This window comes from Prionailurus viverrinus, chromosome F2, assembly GCF_022837055.1.
Source record: "Prionailurus viverrinus isolate Anna chromosome F2, UM_Priviv_1.0, whole genome shotgun sequence".
Taxonomy (NCBI): Eukaryota; Metazoa; Chordata; class Mammalia; order Carnivora; family Felidae; genus Prionailurus; species Prionailurus viverrinus.
Genome location: NC_062578.1, coordinates 19,916,895 through 19,935,296, shown reverse-complemented (window position 1 = coordinate 19,935,296; position 18,402 = coordinate 19,916,895). Strand labels below are relative to the sequence as shown.

Below are 18,402 nucleotides of genomic sequence, written 5' to 3'. Positions count from 1 at the left end.
TGCTGTTGGCTTCAAGTTACTTTGGCCTTTCTTGTTGCCTCGTAACATTGAGACTCATTTGTAATCACCCCTGGCCTCTTTCAACATTATGCTTCCTGGCAGCGCTCTGCAATTGATTATCTGGGCTTCTAATTATTTTCTTCCAGATGTATTAAATCTCGTTCTCCCTCCCTAAGGTGAATTTCATTTTCTCGCCCATATTGCCATTATATTATGTGTAGTTTGAAGTTTTTCTTATCCCTTGGCATTGGCAATTCATGTCAACTTACTACCATCAGAATATATCACTAACACACCATCTACCTGTCCTTCTAGATCATTCTCTTCTCTGAGACATCATTAAGCACTTCCCTTCATGGCTGTTTAAAAAGGGGGTGGGGGGGTCGGGTGACAGGCAGGAAGATCAGAAAGACCTGATTATAATTACGGGTGACTTTAGGCCCTGCTACATCTGCGGAGGACTATCTGTTACATAATACTTAAAAATTTTTCCTTCAACTCTTTGAAGCAAAGGCTTTTAGGTCAGCAGGAGGAACTATAGAAAAGAGTTCTGATGCTGTGGAGAAGTTAAATCTTATTTAACATAACAAATGGTACACTAATTGAGTTTTTACTGCGTGTAATTGATAAACTTGGGGTCACAGGATTTTACTGGTAGTTAACACACCAATATACGTAAGTTTGAACCAAGTTAAAATTATAATTTAATTCCCCAAGGAGACTGTAAGTCTAATGAAGACAAGGATCTTACTTATATCTTGTCAAGGCAGGGATCTTACTTTATATCTTTTCATAAAAGATATGTAAAAGTCTTACACTAAAATACTTACACTATTCATAAAAGATAGTGTAAGTCTAAGCATATGTAGTTCAATACATGTATGCTATACCATATGTTACTATCAAGATCTATAATACCATAATTCATTAAAATAAGAATATTAGTGTGTGGAGGACAAATAAATAAATAAATAAATAAATAATTTTGCTACGAGTAACATAAGTTTTGTAAAATAAAACGACATGAAATCAGAAGAATTGATTCATCGGTCTAAATTATTTTGTTATAAAAGACTTCTTTACAAAGAGATTTACTGCAGCTCTCCATTAAATATTGCCCCTTTCACCCAAGTGATAAGAAGTTAAATGAGTATGACTAAAGTTTAATTCACATGTGATTTTATGTATCATGTGTTACAATTGTAATGTGAACACTACAATCTTTAAATGAGTCAATATAAAACGTACAGGGATTATAATAAAATTACAGTTTAATTTCAGGCAGGAAAGAAAACCTAGGAATCATTCTGTTTGATCTCTGCATTGCATATACAAATTGGGAAACTAGCTCATGCAAGTTCTCCGAACATATTAAAGGCAGAGATGGGACAAGGGTCCGACTCCCCTCAGCCTTGATTTAGGTTTTTTTTTTTTCTTCTGATATGTGATGCTATCTCTCCAACGTGGCTTGTTACTTTTACCTTAAAACCGATGACAGGTTTTACATTCATGTCTATACTCTTACAAGAACTTTACACTACATTTTATTTTTTTTGAGCAGATGGGCAGGATATTCATTTCTATGATAGATAATCCAATATCAGTCCCACTTCACTTGTCAGAACATAAAATGCAATAGACGTGTTGTTGTATTTTCCCCTTTTGAACATTAAAGCTGTTGGACAGTCATATTTTCCATGAGTAAAGTTAGAAAAATTTAGGCTATAGCCAGTCCAAAAATATGCCTCAGTTCTGAAAAAGAAAAAATCATGTCAGACAATGGTAAATATAATATTGGATCAATTCGATTCATTTAAATCCACATATTCTGGAGGCATCCCAAAATAAGCCTTTTAGTAATTCGTCTTCTCTGACTTGTTCTTCATAAAACTGATTACTGCACTGTGCTTTTCTTTAGATGAATATTTATGTATGATATATATTTTGGTTTCTTGCATTATTTTTCTTAGCTTCTCAGCTAAATGTTCCAAATAATGTATTCATTATTAGAAAAACAATAAAATCTTTATATGTTGGCTTTCCCCCCTTCTAGGTTAGTGGCTTGTAAATAATTATGTTGGTTTAATACCTATTCACCAATTTTCTTAATTTCCTAAGATGCCTGTCCTCCTGATGTGCTTATTTGTGTATTTTCAAATGGGACCCTGTCCCTGGCTAGATCAATAAACTCTTGTCACAAAGACATCTCTGCTTCCTAATTGTCTGAGACACTTCAATATTTTCCCATCAAGGATAAATTTAAATTGTATAGATCTCTATCATTGACATTTTAGTCTTCCAATTTGTATTTTTGCCTGATTCACTAATGGGCCAATCAAAATTTATTATGTGTGTATCATCCTTTTTTGGTTTATCAACTATTTGGAAAAGTCCTCGTTTCCTTTAAAGAATTCCTTTTCCCCTGTTAAGATGACTCACTATAAATTCAATTATTACCTAAGTATCCAGGCCCCTGGGTGGAAGGTTGGCCTCAGAATCAGACTTAGGTTCCAGGAGCAAATCTCCTGTTCTTGGAGAAGACAAGTGACTGAAGCAGGCTGCTGGGCTGCACAAAAGGCCTGACAGTTGTCATCGGGGCAGGCTTATGGGGTGCAGTGTCATTCTAGACCTAACCTGTACATTTAGGGTAGGACACTGGAAAGAACTCTGAAGACTAAGGTCCTGACACCCGTTCTTCCCATTAGAATATCAGATGTGCCACTTTGATCTTGTTGGTGTAAATTTGCTCACCGGAAAATAAGGGGATCGAACTAAATTATCTCTATTTTATTCAAGCTCTTGTAATCCATTGTAGGGTAGATATAATGTAGTATAACTAAAACAAGGCCCAGAATACACTGCGCTTCTTAGATAATTTATTTCTATCTTGGTGACCCAGTAAACTTCGTAATGGATGGCATTTCAATTTTTCCTTTTGCCATCTGGAAGCTTAGTTCCAAATATGCACCTTTTCTCCACATCTCCATGGCATGCACTTTGTATACCAAGCTTTGCCTTGACTTTAACTGGTACAGCCCTTCATTTCCATTTTCCAGGGTTCTTACTGTTCGGTATCCTGTTACGTTTTACGTGTCTCTGAAGGTGCTATGGAATGAGGCATGACAGAAACATGTAAAGAAAGAAGATGATGGAAAAAGGAAAGACTTTGGAGTCAGGTGTGCTAGATTCATCCTACCACGGGTAAGCCTGTGGCCTTAGACAACTCTCCTGAGTCTCTGTTTCTTCACTGGCAACACAGGCAAATCCTTTCTTTCCAGGTTGCCGGAAGAATTAAGTGAGACAATTTAGATAAAGCCTCTGTGCACATAAGTAAACGACATATATTAATTTCCTTCTTTTCCCCCTTTCTTTTTTCTCCCTAGTTTTATTGATGTGTAAGTGACAATCAAAAGCTGTAATATATTTAAGGTGTACAACCCGATGGCATGAAATACATAAAGACTGTGAAACATTCACCACCGCCAAGCCAATCAACATATCCATCACCTCACACCTCTACTATTTTCCTTTTGCGGTGACAACACCAAAGATCTACCCTCTCAGCAAATTTCAAGTGCACAATACAATATTGTCGGCTATGGTTACATAGCCATATGCTGTTTCTTCAGAACTCATTCATCTTCTTCTTGCCCTTGCTTGATTTGCCCCGAAACAGACTATCAAACCCTGGTTGACCACTCTTAGTCTTGGTAGGGTTCTCTGTGTCATCCTGCAGCTTTATTTCTTATGACAGGCATCGTCCGTCTCACTCTGGATATGGTGAGAGTCCCAACCCTTCAAGCTCTATACCTGCTACTAGGGATTAAATTCTAGGGAGCCTGGGAGTCGAAAGGCATTGATTTCATATGATGCTTCTCATGAACAAAACACGAGTCGGTGGTTAAAATCAGGAACCAGGCATCAGGGGAGAATTTCTGGTTTCGCTTCCGAGCTGGTCACACAGTATTTGAAATCCCCACCCCAGTTATAACACAGAGCCAAGTACATTTGCTGTCTGTAAACCCTACAGGGATGTTTGATGGGTTTGCAAATTGCCTTAGGGCTCTCAGACGAAAGGTGCCATAAATTTAAATCACTTATGTGAGAAAACACACTTAGGATAAGGCACTCTCAGTAACCTAGTTTCTTTCCTAAGTATAAGCAAACACCCTTGAGAGTCACGGGAGGAGCCTTCCCTCTGAATGGAGATCTTGAGATGCTTGTGAATGACAATGCTATCAGAGTCAAAATCAATATTTTTATCCATAGATAACAAGTATTAAGAGTACACAGAACGCCCTGCGAAGAAGCAAATGGCCTCATACTTTCCAAGTCCACAGGGAAAGATTAATTTCATGTTTTAAAGATATTTCAGAGAATACATATATCTGAAACCCTTTACTTCTAAATCTTCAGAATAGAGAAGCTGTAGACCCACAAACCATTTCCAACAAACTTTAATGATGACATCTTTAATCCTTCTAAGTCTTGGTGGTTCTGAAAAAAACTATTTGTGCACTGCAGCTCTTCTATAAACACCTTTGTTGCCTTTCATGAAGAAATGTTCAGAAAACCCCTAAGAGAACATCGGAATGCTGGGATAATAAAGGCTTTGGGGGCTAACGTTACCACAGTCTTTCTTACAAAGATTGAATGACGTTTATGACTTCTCTTTTTTAAAAAAAATTTTTTAGTGTTTATTTATTTCAGAGAGAGACAGAGTGCAAGTGGGACAGGGGCAGAGAGAGAGGGAGACACAGAATCTGAAGCAGGCTCCAGGCTCTGAGCTGTCAGCACAGAGCCCGACACGGGGCTCAAACTCACAGACCGCGAGATCGTGACCTGAGCCGAAGTCAAGTGCTTAACTGACTGAGCCACCAGGCGCCCCTGTGACTTCTCTTGAAAGAGGTCCCCAATTTTCAAAAGAGCAACTAACCAGAGACCTCTTCTTGCCCTATGTAGGTTAAACAATGACAGCAGGTGTAGCGATTGGGAGGCCTTCCTTTCCTGGAAGAAGGGGGGTGAACATCTGAGACCTACAAATAACCACAGCCTAAGCTAAAGAAACTCCAACTTCTATTAGTTATGAATAAATAAACAGATGAATCAACAAGGTACACCTCATTGGCTTATTCATTCAGTTATTTACTAATTCAAAAAATAATTTTTGATTATCTAGTGGGTCCCAGATCTTGGGGTGGATGCTAAGCAGTTTTAAACATTTGACGATTTCTCACTGAAACAATCTGCAGGAATTTACCAACACCTAAGACAAGCCTCAGGCTGTAACATGATCCCAAGCAGGCAAATGGGGTGAATACTCCTCTGTTGCAGATCCTCTTAGAAAATTCTGATCGTTGGGTGCTCTGATGAATATAACACTTTTGTAAACGTACCCACTGAGAATCACTCTTTTTTCTAAGGGATCGCTCATTGGTACACTTTTCAGAGTAAAAAAGAAGGGGATGGGCAGGACACTGATGCAGAAGAGAAGAGTCTACCCTACTTCCGCTTATTGGAACTTCATCTATTTCATTACACCATGCATTTACCTGTATCTCTTCTACACCGCCAGAAGTTCATTGGCTAGAAAGTCCACCTTTACCTGTTCTGTAGCCAGTGTTGTTAAGATACACAGCAAAAGTCCGAGGTTCATGCATCGCCTGCCAGGATGGCGAAGAGCAGTTCTCATTGTTGGTGTAGACATTGTGGTTGTGCACATACTTTCCGGTGAGCATGGAGGACCGGGAGGGGCAGCACATGGGGGTAGTCACAAAAGCGTTGGTGAAGGTGGCCCCCCCATGCTCCATAATCTTTCTTGTTTTGTTCATGACTTGCAGGGACCCTGGAAGGGACAATTTCAATGTTGTTTAGCAGCCTGCGCCACACGAACGCCCATTTATGCTGTGTCACTCAGTGACCCTGTTCCCCTGATTTATTAATTTCCCTCCATTGGCTTGAAGGGCTCTATAATTTGACAGTTCCCATTTCCGGAACAAAATTAAGCATTTGGGATCCTATCATCTCAAGCATTTTGCAGAATAATAAACACAATTCAGCTTCTCCTCTCCTTACTCACAAAGAAAAAAATGCAGGCTAATCTGATAATTAAAGCTAGAATTTTAGATATGGAGCAAATTCAAAGGCCAGCAGCCTTTTGAAGATTACCAGAGAACAATAGCCTGTTACACAGAACATCAAAACCCCAGCCCACCACATATGCACAATGCTTGTGACATTGCAGAGGTTACTAGATATAGTGTTTCAATCATATGAAATTAAAGAGGAAAGCCATTTTTTGCCCCTATTAAGTAAAAGTCCCTCCAAAATGTCTGTATTTAATTTAAAAAATTTCTTCTTTGTAACTTGGTGTTCCCTAGCAAAGTCACCAAATACCTGCCAGTTTTTCTATCAGGATAGTACTACCAATTTACATCTTAACCTGTTTACATGTAATATTAAAAGACAGACTGCTTATGAAAGAGCTATGATTCTACTGCACTCAAAAGGATTTACATAGAGTAAAATATTCCATTCTGACTGTGAAGGATGAAATTGTAACATAAGATTGCTGAGGAAGAAAAAAACTACTTCGATTACTCTACCCAGCCAAACACTGCTGCTGAAACACATCCAAATACTGCAGAAAAAAAAGCACAGGCTAGAATTCAATAGTCTTTTCAGGACTTGTCAAGAAATGCACTACAGAGCACTACAGCCAAGCCCATTGCATTTGAATCCTGGAGCCTCACATTTCCAACAGGTCCCACTTCTTCCAAAGAAAGGGAGAAAGTCTATGTCGTTTTCCAGCAAGGAAGGAAATCGTAATGCAAACCAGGCAAGCATTCAGAGCAGAAGAGAAGTGTGCAATGGTCCAAAAAGCCACAGTTAGCCTGATTTTTTTCACATATTAGCTCTTTCTGTTCACATGAAACATACGAAAACAGGAGGAAGGTTTCTAATTGGGTCTCATTAGAGCTCCCTAAAATAGGCTTCAGTTAGGAGGATTCCTGACTGCTTTTTCTCCCCTGGTTGTCTTCAGGGGATCAAGCAACCTCTTTGTAATCGGTGAATAACATGTAGTGAGTGCCCACTTCATGCTGAACATTCTATCAACCTCAGTACTCTGGGCTGGTCCCGTAAGTGTAGCGTTAACAAAAGAAATGGAAAATCCTCTGCTCCCTTGGTCTTCGGCAGTAAACTATCTGGACGAGAACCTACGTATAGAAATCACATTGGGGATATTTGCAAAGCAACGTAAGAGTGTGGCTATAGCAGCAGCAGTAAAATAAGGCTACAAGGGACTGAGGGGGATGTCTAATAAGAGTTCTGAAACAAGAAATGAGGACAAATGGAAGGAGAGCAGGAAGAAAAATGCAAGACGGGCACAGTGCGTTAGTGGGCAGGACGGTATGTGTGGGCTCGGGAGGTGGGGGGAGTAGATGGAAGAGTGCAGCACACTGATTTCCTAGAACGAAAAAGAATGGACACTTCTCTTCATGAAATGTGGGAGGCAGAGTTCGTGAATGGCTTTGAGGTTGGGCAGAGATATTTAGATTTGAAAGAATACCCAAAATGAAGGCAGAACAGTTTCTTTGTCAAAGGCATGAATGACACGATAAGGAAAAAGTCTTTGAGGGTGTTGTTGTGGCAACGTGGTGATGGAGGTATATGCACTGAAGAGGGAACAGGCCGCTCCATCGACGTCACGGCCAAGGGATCGCTGAGGCTGTCAGGCCATGAGATGATAAGCACCTGAACTGGATGGTGCCTCTAAAATGGAGCATCTAAGAAGCAGATCCCAGAGACACCGTAATGCATCAGAAGGCAATGAGTTGACTATACGTCAACATCTTCGGCATAGGAAGAAAACTGGAGAAGTAATGGTTCGCTGTTGCTCAAGAAGTAACTAAAAAGATGGGATGCCTGGGAGGCTCAGTCAGTTAAGGGTCTGACTCTTGATTTCGGCTCAGATCATGACTTCATGGTTCGTGAGTTCAAGCCCCGCCTTGGGCTCTGTGCTGACAGCACAGAGCCTGTTCAGGATTCTCTCTCTCCCTCTTTCTCTGCCCCTCCCCAGTGTGGTCGTGCTCTCTTTCTCTCTCTCTCTCCCTCCCTCTCTCAAAATAAATTTAACAAAGAAGAAGTAACTAAAAAGATATATGCACTGTAGAAGATCAAGGAAGTCCATTTTAGAAATGTGTTTTATATTTTTTGATCATATGGAGGAAGTACCGTGGACAGGGAGAGAACTAGACAGATACAGACGTGGGGAGTGGGGAGAGTGAAGGGTAGATGCTCAAGTCTACTCATTTGTTCCTCTCTCCTCTTTACATCTCTGCTTCATGTAGTATCTTGAATTTGGGGAAAACTCAGCAAACACTATTGATGGATTTTCATTGCCAAATACTCTCTTTATTTCACAGAATGGGGTATCTATTTCCTTTATGAGTCTTAGCACATTTACAAAAAAAAGTACTGGAAACCCTCCTCCAAGGTCCTGAATCGCCTGCAATCTCCTGTTTACAGACTCATTCAGACTGCTGATATGGGACGGCAGTGGGAAATCTGATCTAAGGTCAAATAACAGGAAAAGGGGTGCTAAAACTTAGTCCAACTCATAACTTGGATTTGTCCCCACCAGGACTCCTCTGCCATTCTAAATGTCACTCTTTTAATTAACTAAGCTGATTATGTCGAGGTCCTAAATAATTCGTCCAGATTCCAACCAGGTCCCACATCAAAGGGACTGATGAGGACCTTTGGTCCCCTCGGTCACCATGACCACTTTAGCCCCACCATTAGGATTCCTGAAAGAGGGTATCTGGCCTGAGGTTTCTCATTGAAGAGAAGATTCTGAGACAGTGTTTCTCCAACTTTAAAAATCACCCGGAGAGCACATCAAATCGGAATCCTGGGCCCGCCCTGAGGTGCTGATTGAAGAAAACTTGGGGAAACACCAGAGAATTTGTACTTCTAACAAGCTCCCTAGTGAAGCTGCTTCACTTCACTTGCACTTGGACCACACTCGCACTCGAGTGTCTGGCTGGACACAGAACCTGGGAAGCCTGGAGCTGCGAGAGACTTTCGTGGGTGCCTCTAAGTGGCTCAGCCCAGTCCCGAGGTGCAAGATACTGCAGACAGGAATGGGAAACATCGATGTCATGCTTAACTCTCAGCCGGATTCCCTTCGGAGCACTTTACACGCATCAATCAGTTCATTTAATCCTGACGATAAGCCTTCACAGCAGGTATTATTACTTATTACTCGTATATAAAAATCACAGATGATAAGACTGAGGGGCCGAAGGGTTAAATAGCATTCTGAGGGCCACACAAACCCTAGGTTAGCAGAGCCTAGACGCGAATGCAGGCAATCTGCTCCAGAGACCGTGCTCAAGAGCCCCTAGATCTCGGCCGAGTACTGGCCGTGACACTGACGTTTTCAAGACTGAGAAACAGAAAAGCTGTCTGCTCGCAGTCAAGATAGGTCTCACTTTCTGCAGTCTTGGATTTTGCTTCACCTGGCCTCTTAGAGGCGATGCTGACAGGCACTGCTGCCTGCCTCCCGCCAGCTCCCTCCCCGAGGGCTGAAGTGACCTCAGTGGCCCAGGCCAAGGTGAGGGGGGAGTGGGCTGTGGATGCGTCTGTCTTCGTAGCTGACAGCCACGCCGGTGCTAAATGCAGCCTCTGATCTTGGTGGGTTCTGTGCAGATGACAGGCACGGGGATCCCACCCCTTCACTCTGACTTAGTATGTACCAGTAAGGAAAGCACGAAGCACCTTCTTGGCACGGCTGCGTGTCGATTAAAGTCGGTCGGTCGGTCACACCGACTTGCACCGCATGCATCACCGTCGTGATGACACTACTGGTCTCATTGGGACGCTCTCTCTCCCTGAAGCTATTCTGTAATAAAACTCATAACTATGCACTTACAGCTGTTGAGATTAATGAATGGGATAACGTCCTGTCCTGTTGTTGGAAGGACTCACTTTTGTATGTTATAAATTTTTACTTATTTATTTTGAGAGAGAAAAAGAGAGAGAGAGAGAGAGAGAGAGAGAGAGCAGGAGAGGAGCAGAGACAGAGGGACAGAGGATTTGAAGAGGGGTCTGCGCGGACAGCACAGAGCCCCACGTGTGGCTTGAACCCGTATGCCGTGAGATCATGACCTGAGCTGAAGGCAGCCACTTAACTGAATGAGCCACCCAGGTGCCCTGGAAGGGCTCAGTTTTGTTTTTAAGGTGCAGCTCCTCACCTCTCTGAGTTTCAGGCCTTTGGGGTTGAAAATGCAAATTGTGCTGATTCTCAGTTATTAGAACAATTATTTCATAGGCATGACACGAAGCTTACGGCTGAAGACTCATAACAAGATTCACAAGGCAGCGCTTAGGAGGCTAAGAATGAGACGAGAAAGAGCCCTGGACTTGAACTTATGGGAAAACATCTGGATTTTGCCATAGATAGGCTTGAGCAAGTCTTTTACTCTCTTCTGGGGTGAATGTCTCATCTGTAAAATGGGGCTAAGGATAGTTCCCCAGCTGGATCACAGGGTTGTTGAGGAGCAAATGGCATGATGCTGTTACAGTGCCTCTCGCATGGAGTGTTGTCAGATGGGCTGGGATTTCACTGTGTGCTCACCTCAACCCACCGCATTAATTTTCTCCTGTGGTTTTCATGCCCTTCTCTTCTTTGTAATTTACATCTGAATTCCAAAAGGGGGATAAAAGTAGACAGGTTGCCGTAGACTGAATATTTGTATCCCCCACAAAATGTGTGTGTTGAACCCAACGTCCAAGGCGATGGCGTTAGGAGGAGGGGTCTTTGGGAGGGGATTAGATCATGAAGGTGGGGCCCTCATGAGTGGGATTAATGCCCTTATATAAGAGGCCCCACGGGGCTCCCTTGCCCCTTCTGCCGTGTGAGAACACATAATGAGACAGCCATCTGTGAGCTAGGAAGCAGGCTTGCACCAGACATTGAATCTGCTGGTGCCTTGACCTTGGACTTCCCAGCCTCCAGAACTGTGAGATATAAATGTCTGGTGTTTATAAGCCACCAAGTCATCTAGTCTATGGTGTTTTGCTATAGACTGTTCAGGAGTAAGACAGAAGTCAACTATCATTTCTATGTTTTAAGACTTAAAATGTTAATGATGGCTTATAGTTAAAAATCTGAATTCTCTCCTACTCCACATATACTGCTCCCCTACCTCCCCTTAAGCAAGAAGCCTGACTTCATTTTCATTTAAAATTGTCCGTGGGGGGGTGGGGCACCTGGGTGGCTCGGTCGGTTAAGCGTCCGACCTCGGCTCAGGTCATGATCTCGCGGTTCCTGAGTTCAAGCCCTACGTCGAGCTCTGTGCTGACAGCTCAGAGCCTGGAGCCTGTTTCAGATTCTGTGTCTCCCTCTCTGATCCTCCCCCATTCACGCTCTGTTTCTCTCTGTCTCAAAAATAAATAAACATTAAAAAAAATTTAAAAAAAATTGTCTGTGGGGGAGCCTGGGTGGCTCGATCGGTTAAACCTCTTAAAATCGACTCTTGATTGTGGCTCAGGTCATGATCTCGCAGCTCATGGGATCGAGCCCTGAGTTGGGCTCTGCACTGACAGCACGGAGCCTGGTTGGGATTCTCTCTCTCCTTCTCTCTGCCCCTCCCCCATGTGCTCTCTTTCTCTCTCAAAAATAACAAGTAAAATAAACATTAAAAAATAAAAATAGGGGCACCTGGGTGGCTCAGTCAGTTAAGCGGCTGACTTCAGCTCAGGTCATGATCTCGCGGTCTGTGAGATCGAGCCCCACTTCGGGCTCTGTGCTGACAGCTCAGAGCCTGGAGCCTGTTTTGGATTCTGTGTCTCCCTCTCTCTGACCCTCCCCCGTTCATGCTCTGTAGAGACAGAGCATGTCTCTGTCTCAAAAATAAATAAACGTTAAAAAAAAATTAAAAAAAAAAAATAAAATTGTCCTTGGAGGTGGAAGCCTGACAAGGATGCTACAAAGTGACTGTAATCGGATCCACTAGCCTAAAATGTTGCCTTAATTTTAAAAAAGTACACTAGTCAGGCAAAACACATCTGTGGGCTAGCTCTGGACTATAGATCCCATTTGTGACCTCTGATTTAAAGAAATGAAATCTTGGGCGCCTGGATGCCTCAGTCTGTTAAGCGTCCGGCTTTGGCTCAGGTCATGATCTTGTGGTTCGTGAGTTCAAGCCCCGCATTGGGCTCTGCACTGGTGGCGTGGAGTCTGCTTGGGATTCTCTCTCTCTCTCTCTCTCTGTCTCTCTCTCTCCCTCTCTCTTTCTGACCCTTTCCCATTTGCATGTGCATAAGCATTCTTTCCCTCTCTCTCTCAAAATAAAGAAATAAACTTAAAAAAGAAAAAAGAAACAAAGTATTTCCATGTATTATGGTTTCCTAATTCCACGCATGATAGAAAAGAAGCACTGGGCCAGCGTTACCGAGATGTTAGCCTCTGCCCAGTTTCCTAAGAATTTAACAAATGCCACATCGAGTCAGATCAGCTCAACATTTTATTCCTCAGAGAGGCACCCAGGGACCCTTTTGGAAAGATGTAGAGCTTGATTTCTTTGACTCCAGTCTCAGAAATTTAGGGGAGTTCCACAAGCATTTTTGATTTTGTTCTTTTTGATTTATTATAATATCTTAATGGCAGGAAAATACTGGAACTTTTAGCTTTAGTATTTTTAGATGTTAAGCTTTTGAATTTAAGCTTTTAAAAAAGTTTAATATTTGGCGATAGCTGCTTCAGATGTATTTTTCAAATTTTAAAAGAAAATGTGGGTACAATTGGTATTATTGATATTACTACTCCTTCTCCCTCAAACTTCATGTCGATCGTGTCCATGTGTGTTTTTCTCGCTTAAAAAAAGGCCAAAATCTTCCACCCGTTAACATAGTCCAAAAATCTGAACTGTTTATAGGTATAGATAAATTCCTTATGTGTCTTCCTCCCTTCACAGAGTACTAGTTTATTTTATTTGTCCTTAGACAAAGTTGAGGGAGTGGCCCCCGTTCCCACCGAATAAAAGCTTTCCTTCTGAGCTTGATTTCATAAACTCTGATTACAACCCTCCTCAGACTTTGTCTTTCCAAACAAAGAGGTAGAATAGCTTTATTCTCTCCCCTAAAGAAAAGCATTCTATTACAATTTTTGTAATTGTTTTTCTAATAAGTCTGTTGTACCTTTCTGGAGGTACAGTAGCCAAAAGTGCCTGCAGTATTACAGGTGCAAATAATTTTGCTATTCCATTTAAGCATTTGGCAAGCATAGTTACATGTAAGTGAAAAAACAAAATCAAACCCAACTGTATCAAAACCACAATGAGATACCACCTCATACCCATTAGGATGAGTATTACTAAAAAACAAAAATCAAAAAACCAAGACCACAAATGTTGTCAAGAACGTGGAGAAATTGGAGCCCTTGTACGCTGTTGGTAGGAATGTAAAATGGTGACATTGTTATGGAAAACACTATGGAAGGTTTTTTTAAAAATTCAAAATAGAATTATCAAAAGATCCAGCAACTCCATTTTTGGGTATTTATCCCAAAGAATTGAAAGCAGGGTCTTAAAGAGGTATGTATACACCTATGTTCATAGAAGCATTATTTACAAAAGTCAAAAAGTGGAAGCAACCCAAATTTCTATCAACAGATGAATAGGTACACAAATGTGGCATATACATACAATGGAATATTATTTGACCTTCAAAGGGAAGGAAATTCTGATACATGGATGTGCCTCGAGGAAGGACAATAGACTAGGTGAAACAAATCGGTCCCAAAAAGACAAATATTTTTCCTTTATCATAAGTGGTATAATTCCACTTATATAAAGTACCTAGAATAGCCCAGTTTGTAGAGACAGTAGAATGGCGATTGCCAGGGACTGGAGGTAAGGAGAGTTATTGTTTAATGGGTACAAAGTTTTAATTTTGTCAGATGAAGACTTCTGGAGAATGGTTGCATAACCATGTGAATGTACTTAACACGACTGACCTGCACACTTAAAAATGGTTAAGATAGTAAAAATAAACAAATAAAAACAACAACTAGAGCAGTTAGGCTCCAGAAGGATTATGAGAACATTACAAAAGCCTGGGCAAAAGTCTCCGTTAGGTAGTGTCCACCACCAAGGGCACAACTGTTTGGCAGAGAAAGGAGGGCTTTTCTTCCTTCCTTCCTTCCTTCCTTCTTCTCCCTCTCTCTCTCTTTCTTTCAATGTTTTATTTATTTTTGAAAGACAGAGAGCATGAGCACGGGACTGGCAAAGAGAGATGGAAACAGAGGAACTGAAGAAGGCCCTGAGCTGACAGCAGAGAGCCCAACGTGGATCTGGAACTCACGGACCGCGAGTTCATGACCCAAGCAGAAGTCAGACATTCACCTGTCACCCAGGTACCCCTCTTTTTTTTAAGTGTTTATTCATTTTTGAGAGAGAGAGAGAGAGAGAGAGAGAGAGAGTAGGGGAGGGGCAGAGAGAGGGAGACACAGAATCTGAAGCAGGCTGTAGGAACTGAGCTGTCAGCACAGAGCCCAATGCGGGGCTCAGACTCACAAACCACGAGATCGTGACCTGACCCGAAGTCAGATGCTCAGCCAACTGAGCCACCCAAAAGGAGGTCTTTTTTAGTCTTTACCCCACGGGTCACTGTGGTTCATTATCATGTTCTGCCAGTGACGTCGTAAGACCCATCTTATGCTTCTGTTACGTCTCTTTCAGAGCCTAGAACAGTACTATGCATTTATAGGTTGCTTTTAGAAAGGGGTTGAAACATTTGTTGAAGGACTGATGGGAGGCATCACGGTTAGATGCGTAGCTGTGGAGACCTGGACCTAACACAGGTCCCAGTTTCACCATTTACCAGTTCGTCACAGCCCACATGACTACTGTCAGCCTCATTTTACTTACGCATTAATTGAAGAGAGTAACTACTTCACAGAGTTACTGTGAAAATTGAATGAACGAATGCTTGGCATCACACCTGGCTAGAAAATCAAGGAAGGAGGTAGAGAAAAATATACAGGAAACAACTGGGCTGATTAAGCCTGGTCTATGAGTTGTATCCATTATACCCACATGCTTCCAATAGAAGCCAGTAGTTGGTAATTGCTCAATAAATATTTGCTCAATGAATTAAGAAACTATAGAGTGAAACTAAAGGGTGAAATTTTGAACTCTGTTAAAAATAAATGTGTCAAATAATTCCTTAATTTATTTTATTTCATGTTTTCAATCTTTATTTGTTTTTGAGAGAGAGAGACAGAGTGTGAGCAGGGGAGGAGCAGAGAGAGAGAGGGAGACACAGAATCCGAAGCAGGCTTCAGGATCTGAGCTGTCAGCACAGAGTCTGATGTGGGGCTCAAACTCATGAACCGTGAGATCATGACCTGAGCTGAAGTCAGAAGCTCAACCTACTAAGCCACCCAGGCGCCCCTTCCTTAATTTATTTTCAAGACAAGGAAGGGCACCTGGGTGGCTCGGTCAGTTAAGCATCCAATTCTTGATTTCAGCTCAGGTCTTGATTTCAGGGTTGTGAGTTCAAGTTCTGCACTGAGCTCTGTGCCCAGCATGCAGCCTATTTAAAAGTATATATATAAAGACGAGGACTATATGCTGAAGAGGTAGATTATGACAGATACCCATATTAGCTTTTTCAGGCCCTTGTAGGTTAATTTTGAATTTATTTAGCACCCACTATATTCCCAGCATGGTCCCAGTATCTGAAATACAACATAAACAAAGCACTACCTTCCTTTCTTGTTGCTCTCAGGCCAGTGGAAGAGACAGGTATGGAAGCACATGATGGATTAGGGGCCATGCTGGAGGCATGTCCAAGGCTGTACAAAGGAAAGTTCCATCTACCCTGATGGAAGGGAGAATGGTTTTGGTGAAGAAAGATCCCCGAGGGCAAGGCATCTGAAACTGGGTCATGAAGAGTAGGCAGGGCTTCCTCGGGGGGAGAGAGGGGGAAAGACAGAGGAGACAAGATGTGCAAAGGCATGAAATATAAGTGAGGGAGATGAAACCACCAGATGCCTTAGGGGGAAGTGCGAGTTATTTCCATGAAGCACAGAACAAAAAGGAATAGCCCAACAGAAACAGGAGATGGCTAGATGGCCCAGAGCTCATTGGCCTTCAGAGGAGAGTTGCTTAATGCTCATGCCAAAGGGACACGATGGAGAATTTGAAGCAGAAAAGACTTGATTGGATACTTGTATGATAACTTGAGCCATGGAGTAAAGGATAGACAAGAGGCATCAAGACTCTGGGGGATAAGTGGGTCAGGTGACCAGTTAGGGAAGAACTAGGAGACAAGAGAACGGTCTGGAGATCGTAGTGAAAGGGAGAGATACAAGAGATGATAAGGAAGGTGAATTCAAATGTGTTCCCCTCAACTTACTTGTTCTATAGATTGGCGAAAACTTAAACCACCAGCCACAAACATGCTAAAGTCATACCTCCAAGACTTCATTTGGGCGTGTTGCCTGAAAACCGATACTCTTGTTTAAAAAGTGAAGGGAGAGACAGCAGACGCTGCAAATCAAAAATCATGACCCGCTGCTGGGTTTTAGCATATGTGCTTCTAGCTAAAGCCAAGGGATTAACTCTGTTGGGATTCCACAATTCGGTTCAAACTGGAAATAAAAGTCCCATTCCATGGAGACCAAGTTCCAGCATGGAGGGTTTTGTCCTCAGGAACCCTAGCCAGAGGAGCCCTGTAAGGAAGCCCCACGTGCTCTGCAAGCCCGAAGCCTAAAAGATACCGGTGATGGTCCGGTTGGGTGTGATGGGTAAGCCGAGCTGAGCGATTCCTGAGAGCGAGGAATTTGGTTCCAGGAATGAAAATGAGTGCCGGTAACAACTTCTGAGGACAAGCTTTTGATCTCTTCTAGGGTACCCTGGAAGGTCAGACCTTGGAGGCCTGACCTTGGCCCTAGACTTACAGACAAGACCATAGGGCTGGGCCATTACAGAAAGTGAGAGGGTAAGACACTGAATCAGATGGTGAAGGTAAGCTGGAACCACCAGAATTTGGCGGGCTTTCCAAGTGCTCTAGAATTAACCCAGGTTAGCTAATTCTTCAGAAAAGCATCATCTCTAAGGTGGCAGTAATGAATTATCACCAGAAGATATATACAACACCATTACTTCCAACTATGTAACAATTATCACAGGCTGTGATAAATCATTCCCTTTAATAATAATAACTGTTAAAAGAGAGTAATAGTATCTATGCTCATATACATTGCGTAGAATTACAGTCATAACTGGGGTGCCTGAGTGGCTCAGTCTTTCAAGCACCTGACTTCAGCTCAGGCCACGATCTTGGAGTCCGTGGGTTTGAGACCCACATCAGGCTCTGTGGTGATAGCTCCGAACCTGGAGCCTGCTTCAGATTCCGTGTCTCCCTCTCTCTCTGCCCCTCCCCAGCTTGTGCTCTGTCTCTCTCTCTCTCTCTCTCTCTCTGTCTCTCAAAAATCAACAAACATCAAAAAACTTAGAAAAAGAATTACAGCCATAAACTCATACTCTTGGAAACAATTCTGCCCAAATACTTAACGAACTTCTTGACCAAGAGCTTCTGAAGGTGCACAATCGAATCCTTGACTTCTAGAGTAGCTGTGCTTGCTCTTTTTCCTCCATCCCATTACTTGAGGACCCTCCCCAGACTGTACCGAAAACTAAGGACCAGAAAAGTGATGCTGAAACAAAACCCAAACGCCTTACAGTCAACACAAGTTTGTTCTATAGACTTAGGTTGCTGGTTCAGACACTCTAGTTAAAGCGCCAACCCCCCCAGTGTTCACTCTGTGTTTACTGAGCATGTGAAAGGTCAGCAAATGAGCTGAGCAAAGGAGACTAACAAGTGAAAAATCCAGCGTCTCACCCAGCTCCACATCTTGGTCATCGGTGAGCACAAGAATAATGTTGGGTCGGATGTTTTTTCGTTCCTGCTGTATCCGTCCTCTGAACCTCTGGGATCTGACAGTCGAACAGAGGGTCCCCAGCAGTTCTGTGCCCAGGACCGCCAAAATCAGGGCACAGCAAGAATACTTCATTGTGTTTGGTCCAACGTCGCAAAACTGACAAAACGTCTCAGCCTCCTGGTTTCTGCAGGTCTGGGCAGTCAGGGAAAAAGGGAGAGGGAGCGATGAAAATGAAATCCAAACCCCAAACACAGTTGCAGAAAAAGGGCTACAACTAAGTGGGAACTGGCACATGAGTCAGAAGCGGCAAACCCTCACAGGCTTTGGATAGTTTTTTAAGCACTTGATTATTTTGCAAATTCACTTTTGTCCTTTATTCTCATTCCAACTTTTTCCTATTTCAAAAGTCACTGCCAAAATATAATTTCCCACACAGAGCTCAAATG

At 42.4% G+C, this 18,402-nt stretch overlaps 1 protein-coding gene across 6 annotated transcripts in view; it reads right to left on the bottom strand.

Annotated features, from left to right (window-relative positions):
* Positions 1-18,402, bottom strand: part of SULF1 (sulfatase 1) — a 178,575-nt gene that overhangs the window by 65,001 nt on the left and 95,172 nt on the right. For 5 of the 6 annotated variants that reach the window (XM_047842721.1, XM_047842722.1, XM_047842720.1 and 2 more), the window contains 2 exons: positions 17,917-18,148; positions 5,606-5,845 (listed from right to left, as the gene is read on the bottom strand). In XM_047842721.1, the coding sequence (XP_047698677.1) occupies positions 5,606-5,845; positions 17,917-18,088 (412 nt within the window). In that variant the 5' untranslated portion in view covers positions 18,089-18,148. Of the gene's footprint in view, positions 1-5,605; positions 5,846-17,916; positions 18,149-18,402 lie in introns of those variants that run through there. The other variant, XM_047842726.1, reaches the window with a different exon arrangement.